The following is an 8,351-nucleotide window of genomic DNA, read 5'->3' as shown; positions in this document are numbered from 1 at the left end:
AAATCTGTGTTCTTTATGACTGATCAACTCATGATTTTGTGCTTCAGTTATTCACATTTTCCAAAATTAAACTGTGAAGTTAATGTCAAATACTGTGTTGTAACTTTAAATATAACTGACATATTAGAACAGATAGATGGGTAATTATGATAAACTACACAATAGTGCTACTGCAGATAATATCATTTATCAATCCTGTGGTCCCCATCATTCATGCATTTACAGTTTGGGAATACAGTGACTGCAAAGGATAATAATTCATAATGGCTACATTCTCAGTACTTCATGCTAGCTCACTAGACAAAATAAAAAAGGTTAATTGTATAACTGGAAAAATGTAAAATTTTATTCCAAGAAAATTAACAAGCTACACAGGTAAATTTTGGCAAATGCAACTTTATATTGAAATCCACACATCTGTATCTTAAAGAAGGAAAGACTCACAGACTCTAATGTATTTCTAAAATACTAAGAAATCATATTATATGCTTTCACAAGTTAAAACTGAAATAATTTAAAACAACCAATACACCAAAATGTGCAGAAAATATAAACAAGACTGTGCCTTCAGTAGAATAAATGCTTCACAAATTGTGCAAGATATCATACTAAGGCTGCGGTCTCCCCATGACAGCTGTCTTAAAATATAAACATACATCAACTGCCTGTGTTTCTCAGAACAAACTAGAAAGGGCGGCACACCTAGAAAAAAATCATATAATCCCAGTGATGTGCATATTGATTTTGGGAACCATTGGAGTAAAAAGGAAAAAAGAGGACTAAGTGATCTTTCATGCACTCCCAAATGACTGACCAGAGTTATTGATTTAATTTTCCTTGCTTATTTGCTTCAATGCTAAACAAAATGGAAGATACTAGATAACCCTTTAAGGCAACATGTGTTTATTCTGTATAATTATAACTGTTCAATTATGACTGGATATTATCATTAACGTTGCCTAACAGACTGATATCTAGCTTTTTAAAAAATATAAATAAGAGTCTATTAAACTTTATACCAAATCAGCAAAAAACACAGAATACAGTTAAATGTTAGTAATTTCACTGTTAAGGAAAATGGTAATTAGAAAGAGTAATATATTTGGAGAAAAAAAAATTAAAGTCAAAATCTGAACAAAAAAATACCGCTTTGGAATGCTCCCCAAAACTTACTCACAAGGCAAACAGATTTGTAAGTGTGATAATCCAATAATGCATGGCACATCTTTAATCAGTTACAGTACTTGAGTCCCCAGTTTTCAGTCTTTGCAAAATAATAATTGTATGAAATGTTTTAAAGGTCTTCAGATGTCTAAAATTAGTTTTATCAACACATTAACCTCATATCAACTTAATTTATTAAGATGTCCAATGCTAATCTTTTTGATGTTCTTATTTTACGTAGTGATATACACAGCATTTAGCACTGATACTTAGCACCTGCTACTTTCATAATCTAGATTTCAACCACATAAAGGAATTCAGGGCAGTAGTTCAGTCCTTTGTTCTTAATTACAAACCTTCAGCAGTGGTCAGCAGGAACATGTTTAGGTTTAAAACAGGATTAGAGGTGAGCTATTGCAGAGACTGCAGAATGTTGCCCAAATCCTTACAGCTGCTGACGTCCCATTCTTGATTTTCTCCTCAAGACATGGCTACAGGCCACAATTGCTTAGCAGAGAATGGTAGTGTTTCACAAGGCTAAAGATTTACAGATGCTCCCTCATATAACACAGTAAGGTTCCCTTGGTAACCTGGATTTTCTGCAGTAAAGAAGGGTTGTGCTGAAACAGCGCCTCAGCTCCCTGTTGGAGAAAATGCAGACAAAAGGATTGATTCCAGCTTGGGCAAAACTCATCCAGACAGCGGCCGTTAGAAATCCCCCAGGTACTACAGGCCCTCTCGCAAAAACTCTCCAGTAGCAGGCTACCAAATAGGGACCCCACAAGGTCAGAAAGAGGAATGTCATGATGTAGAACATTCTGCTGATTCTCTTCTCCATTTTGAATTCATCTAAAACCAGTAGCCTCCTCCTGCCTGTGGTGTTGGCGTTTTGCCTGATTCCCAGCAAGGTTGGAGGTGTGGGACCCCTTCCGAATCCAGCCAGCCAATTAGCAGCTGCTTGACCACTCGCTCCAGGACCATGAAAAGTCCAGTTCTGGCTCACTGCTGCAACAAACTGGACTGGCTTCATTTTCCTGCGATCGTGAACAAAAAATATCAGCTTGAGGTAGACAAGCTGTGTGGCTAGGAGGATAAGGGCAAGAAGAAGCATAAATCCCAATGAATCATTAGCCCTGAAGGAACGATGCTGGAAAGTGCATTGGTCTTCCTCCCTAATGAATGAGTAGGTGCCCACATCTAAAACTGGGGGGAAAGCCATGGCTACAGAGAGAGTCCACACCATACAGATAACAGCCAAGCAAGTCCAGAAGGTCAGTCTTTTTGTATAAAAACGGTGGTGGGCAATAGCTAAGTATCTCGTGACGCTTATGCAGAATAACATGAAAGCAGTGTGAAAGCAGGACAAAACCCCCAAAAAGGCAATCACTTTGCAAGTAAGAGTCCCATACGTCCACGTAGAGCCATTTTTTACCGAGGTGAAAACAAAAGGGAAACAAATTGCAGATCTGAGGATATCTGAGCAGCAAAGATCCAACAGGAAGTAGTAAGGAGCTCTATGCAAGGTCTTATCTTTGACTAGCAAAATGGAGATCAGAAGGTTACCCACCACACTGACTCCTATTATGAAACCCAGTGAAGTCAGTTTCAGAAAAGCTGTTAAAGGAGAGAGATTTTGCAAAATGTTGTCAGCTGCATGGCTGTAGTTCGCCATAGATGGATGGATGATATGTATATTGCCTCAGTCAAGTCTCATGATCTATATTTAAGAACAAGGAAAAAATAGATCCATACATCTTACTGAAAATGTAATCCACAAACAGAACTGATCTTGTGTCTAGTCATACAGTACATCCTCTTCTTTCTGATTTGTCATGCCATCAAAATATCTGAAAAAAAATCGAGCTATCAGTTCTTAAGTTAACACAAAATGATATCAGAAAGTGCTAGCAAAGATGTTAATTTATGGAGAACCAAATGAAGTTGTAAATTTGAGTACTATTGTTTGTTTTTAAAAAACATGAGGCTTTTTTTTTTGTACTGACTATTTAGCATAATTGACTATTGGCAGATTTGGCTTGTTACAGTTTCATGACTGACCAGTGCCCCTTATATTTGGTAGCACATATAATTTCACAGTTAAAGCCTAAGAGATTTTATGAATCAAAAGATTCCCAGTTTGCAAGCCCAAGAGTTAATCACTGACATATTTTTTAAAGAATCCCCAAAGACTGCTGATATTTTGACATTACCTACATTTATTTTATGGCTACAGTATTTGTCAATGTTTTAAGAGGCAACTGCTGTGTTGATATGGATCACACCCAAAGAAACCCTGCAGAATTTATGTTTTTTAACCCAAGTCACCAAAGCACATTAATCACACAGTGTTAGTTTATGCATTTTGTAACAGAAACAGTATTCACTATCCCCCTCCTTCCTGCTATAAACAATAATTTTATCATTTAGCCTTTTAGATAAACAGGTATCTAGACAGTCGATAGCAGTATGCTTTAGGGTGTCGTCCCCCCCGGCCTCCCCCCCTTCCCCCGTGCTTTAATGCAAATCGTTAAAGCCCCGACATAATTCATAATAAGCAACGGTCACTGTAAATACTGAGCAAAAATAGGCAGCACAGCCGAGATATAATGCCCACCCTTTCGGGAGAGCTAGTTTTGGTTATGCTTAAATAAACATATAAATTGTTGGTTTGTTGTTTTTTTTTTTTTAATTGGTGGCTGTTTTTCTTTTTTTTTTTTTTTTTGGCTAATTAGGGCTCCGTGATTCCCGTTAATCCTCCCAGTGAATCGTACCGGATTTCATGCAATAAAATAAAATAAAGAGCTGTCTTGCTGCTTTTATTTTTTTTTGGTTTTGTTTTGTTTTTCTTTTTTCTCCCTCCAGAGCCAGGGACAGGAGCCACAGCAGGCATGTCAAGGCTCCTTCGTTATTCACACGAAGTGTTTCCTATGCCACCTCGGGTGTACAAAGGATATTCCCACTGAATCCCAGCAAAATCCTTCCATTCTTACCGTCCACAAAAGAGCCTGATTGCTGCTGTGTAAACAGAGGCTGATCAGATCATGGCATCGTTTTAAAACCATGAAATCAGGCTCCCCCTCCCCCCTGCCGCCAGCCCCGCCGCTCCCCCTCCTCCGTGGAGCTGTCCCCGCGGCGGCCGGCCCTGCCTCCGCACACACAGCCCGCACGCTCCACGCACCGCCACCGCTGGCACACTCACGGCGCCGCTGACACACGCACCCACGGCCACAGCCGCTCCCCCACGCCCGGCCATGCAGGGCTGGACTGCGCCGCGCTGGAGGCAGCCCGGCTGCGCTGCCTGCCATCAGCCGCATCTGCCGGAGCCGTGCGAGAGCCCCCCGCGGCGGGGAGCTGGGCAGAGCGGAAGAGGCATTGTCTCTGAGGGCTTCCATCATGCCCCTTCTTTGGAAATGAGCCCCGCAGCCCCGAGCGGGAGAGCCCTCTCGGCACGCACCTGCAGCCGCGGCAGCCCTCGGCGCCCCCAGCCCCTCTCCTCCTACCTGTTGGTGCCGGAGATCCCCACATGCCAGAGCTGCTCCTTCCCGCCGACCGGGGGCTGCTTTACCCTGGCGGTCTTTTCTATTCTCCTCTACCGTCATTCATTCTTCTTTCTCTCAATCCTTTTCCTTTCTCCTTTTTTTTTTTAATTTCCCTTTTTTTTTTTTTTTTTTTTTTTTTTTGCCTCGGTGCCTTGGCTGAGGATCCAGTCAGCGGCTCGGGCGGCGCATGCTCGCCGCGCCTCCCCCCTGCGCGCCGAGCCCCGTCCTCCCCTGTCGCAGCGCCACAATCTCTCCCTGTAACGCAGCGGCTCGGCCGCCTCAATGAGGGCACGGCAGGCTCGGCGGCAGCAGCTGCTGCTGTCTCAGAGAGGGCACGGCAACCTCGGCGGCAGCAGCAGCGTCCTCAGTGGTGCGCAGGCAGCCCCGGCGGCAGCAGCCTCCTCAGTGAGGGGAAGGCAGCGTCCTCAGCGACGGGAAGGCAGCCTCCTTGGCAGCTCGTTCCCATCGCGATGTATAGCCGAGCTGGATTTATTGGCGAGCCTGGGCAAGCCAGTGAGGAAAGGGAGGGGAAGGAATTAGGTCCTGCGCTCCTTGTTTATGCCTCTGGGCTCCCCCTCCCGCCCCATTCGCTTACGACGGGGGTCTGGAAGCGCCCGCCGCGCTGCGCGTCGCAGCCTGTCAGGAGAGGCACCGGGCGGTTTCTTCAGCTGCCGCTGCTCGGTCCTACCGCTCGTGGCTCGTTTTCCTTCCTCCCGATTCCCACCCGGTGAATTCCTTCTTCCTGACCCCCGAGCCAGGGAGGGCTCCTTAACAAGTGCCGTTGTTCGCGGAGGGCGCATTCGCCGCGGGGCCGTGAGGACAGCGCACCTTTCCCCCGGCAGCCCGTGGAGCAGCTTCCCGACGCGCAGCCCGAAGCCGGCGCAGAGCTGTCAGCGCGCTCGCTGCATGGCGGCGGCGATGAACCGGGTGTCAGCCTGCTCCGAGCGCGGCGGGGCCCGCGTTCCCCCTGGGCGCGCAGGGCGGCAGCGGCGGCCGCCGCGGAGGAGCGCCGCCCGAGCCGGCGGCCGGCGGGGATCGATCCCGAGCCGTCCCGATGATGTCATGCGGGCCGGTGGGCCGGGGCGGCGGCGCCGGGAGGCGGCGGGCTGTGGCCGGGGCCGCCGCAGGGGCCTCCCGCCGGCCCCCGCACCCGCCGGCACTGACCCGCGCTGGTGCCACCGCCGCAAAACCAGGGGGAAGCGGGGAGGACTGGGATCCCTCCGCCCTCCCGCCTCTTCGGTTTGCGTGGAAGTTTATCCGGGAGAAGTGGGAACATGAAGGCCGTGCCCCAAGTGTAATTCGCTTTGGCTGCAAGGCAGTTGAGGAACAGCCTCTTTTGGGTCGAGAGATTTGGATCCTGAGGAACTTCTTCGCTTGGAGCTCCCGTTCAAGCCAGAATAAATCCTTCTGTGGGACAGATTTATAGGGTTGATTCATAATGTGTGTCACATCCGTGAGACCGTTAGTAGACTACAGGCATTTTTTAAGGCTGTTGTCAGGTTTGGGTTCTTTTTTTGACACTCACTAAAAGGCATTGGAATTGGTTGCCAAACCACAAAATTAGCTTCAGTAGCAGCCTGACCAAGCCTAGAGGTCTGCAGCCGCTGGAAAAGACACGTATTTAAAACCAACATCACACTACTTCAGCCATGTGATTTGCTTCAGATAAAATTTATTCTTAGGCAGAAAACTAACACAAACTCAGGTGCCACACAATTTTTAATTTTTTTCTGCAAACATAATTATTAGGACATGGTGGTGCTCATCTTTGGGGCGGCGTGGCAGGGGTTAGCTTCACTTTTAAAAATTGAGTGGTTGTTAAAGTTACTACTTCAAGTTGCACCTCTCATGTTGCAATCACCTAAGCTGTGCAGACCCTCTTCATTTCTTTGTTGTTAAATACATGTACCCGCAGTGACATGAACAATGACCTTTGAAGTCATTCTTAAAATGTGAAGGGCAAGGAAATAGCTTTAATGGTCTCTCTAATACAGAGTTCTCCAAATGCCATGCATGGAAATGAAACATTTGCAATACAGGATTAGCAAGATTTATAATATGTGGTACTGAATGACTGTAGTATGGTTATGGTCAGGGCCTATTTTTACACTCTGGTATGTGTAAGAATGATGATTTTTTTGTTAGGAGTAATGCAACACAATCATCATTGTCATAAAATAGTTCCAGTCCCACAGGTTTTAACTTTTTTTTCTGTCTGGGCTTTCTTTTAGAGCTGTTACGAAATTATATTGCTATGTAACATTTTAAAACTTGCTCTCCTTTTAGACCTGCAAAAAACTGCTTAGAAGTAACCTGTGAACTTCAGAATTCATTCAGTGTTCAACCACCAGTTCAGCAAATCAATTTGTCGTCACAGGCGTAACCTGAGAACAAGCGTTCTAATTTTGTTCAGAAAAATGTAGACATCTAGGTTGAAGCGCCACATAACAAAGCTAGTTTCCTATCACAGAAATCACTGAGAAAGATATGCATTAGGGAGCAGATTGTCTCATTTTGAGTCACAAATCTAAAGTCCATCATATGGCTTGAACTCCATTCTGTTTGTTGTAGAGTCAGTCAAGAGAAACCTTTGCTGCAAAGTGAGAAGAGTGGAGTGACACGGTGCTGTTGCATGTTGCTGTTAAACTGTTGCATAGGAAGCAGGTCATGTCCTCCACGTAGGGGGAAAAATATCCAAGAGTCACGGGGCTGAAAATCTGGAAGTTGAAGGCAGATGTCAGAAAAAGATGGCTCCAGAAAGCAAGAACAGTTGGAAGGCAGGGAGAAGAGATATGAAAGGACAGATGATGAGGTCTGTGCCAACTAGTTCTTCAAAACAGCTGGACTAGAGATATGAAAGGTTCAGAAAAAAAAAGTGTGAGGCAGCCCAAGTTGCATAGTGAGTGGATTGGGGGTAGCCAAGAAGAATTTCTTGGGGTTTTGGCACAAGGAAGGACCCTGAATCTTGAATAAATTGTCCACCACACAGTATAAGGGGGTGGGGGAGGTGGGGGTAACACTAAGGGCAACAAAAAGGAAGCTTCAAAACACAGGCACCCATGGTCCCAAACAAGCATTCCAGAAGAAGTGATTACTCTTAGGGAAATAAATATCTTTCCTTGACTTTTTTTCTTTTCATAATTATATACTGCTGTGCTCCATGAAGGAAGGGTAGAAAGAAGAGAGTGTAAGTGAAGTACAAGCACAATCAAAAGAAGGTTCATGTACCTTGTTAGAGTTAGCAGCAGACTGACTAGAACTTTCACTAGAAAAAGAGAGAGGCGAGATGATTTCACTGATTTTCTGATTTAGATCAAAGATGAGAACCATCTTCAGTTTTGGACAACTCTGCTCTAAAGTTCTTGAGAGTTATGGCACAGAGCTCTTTCATTTTCTCCTGTTTGAGTTATTTAAGTATCATGGCCATGAAAATAACTGGTGAAATACTCAGCTTTGTTGGTGGTGACTGAGGATTCTGAATTCCAAGTCTTTAGGTTTTTCTCCAAATTAGGTACTCTTCAAGAATGACCAAGGAACACTGTTTAGTGAATTGGATCCACTAAGTCCATTCCCAGATCAAGATCATCTTTTTGGAGAATCCTACTTTGATATTCTCAGTCTTTGATATCATCTGCAGGTCTGGGCAGC

The 8,351-nt window shown here is 45.0% G+C and overlaps 1 protein-coding gene across 2 annotated transcripts; it reads right to left on the bottom strand.

Annotated features, from left to right (window-relative positions):
- Window positions 1-319: 319 nt before the first annotated feature.
- On the bottom strand, window positions 320-5,793 carry GPR85 (G protein-coupled receptor 85). 2 transcript variants are annotated; one of them, XM_064422368.1, is made up of 2 exons: window positions 4,665-5,793; window positions 320-3,011 (listed from the first exon to the last, which is right to left on the bottom strand). In XM_064422368.1, exon 2 carries the CDS (start codon window positions 2,834-2,836, stop codon window positions 1,724-1,726), a length of 1,113 nt encoding a protein of 370 aa, XP_064278438.1. In that variant the 5' UTR covers window positions 2,837-3,011; window positions 4,665-5,793; the 3' UTR covers window positions 320-1,723. The 2 variants fall into 2 exon arrangements, with proteins under 2 accessions (XP_064278438.1, XP_064278439.1); XM_064422369.1 differs by lacking the exon at window positions 4,665-5,793 and adding an exon at window positions 4,155-4,261.
- Between the last annotated feature and the right edge of the window lie 2,558 nt (window positions 5,794-8,351).

Source organism: Passer domesticus, chromosome 5 (assembly GCF_036417665.1).
Source record: "Passer domesticus isolate bPasDom1 chromosome 5, bPasDom1.hap1, whole genome shotgun sequence".
Lineage (NCBI taxonomy): Eukaryota > Metazoa > Chordata > Aves > Passeriformes > Passeridae > Passer > Passer domesticus.
This window is presented reverse-complemented; position numbering and strand designations above follow the sequence as displayed.

Bases quoted from the DNA above. Each gene is read 5' to 3' on its own strand.
- GPR85 (XM_064422368.1), bottom strand. From the start codon at position 2,836: ATGGCGAACTACAGCCATGCAGCTGACAACATTTTGCAAAATCTCTCT.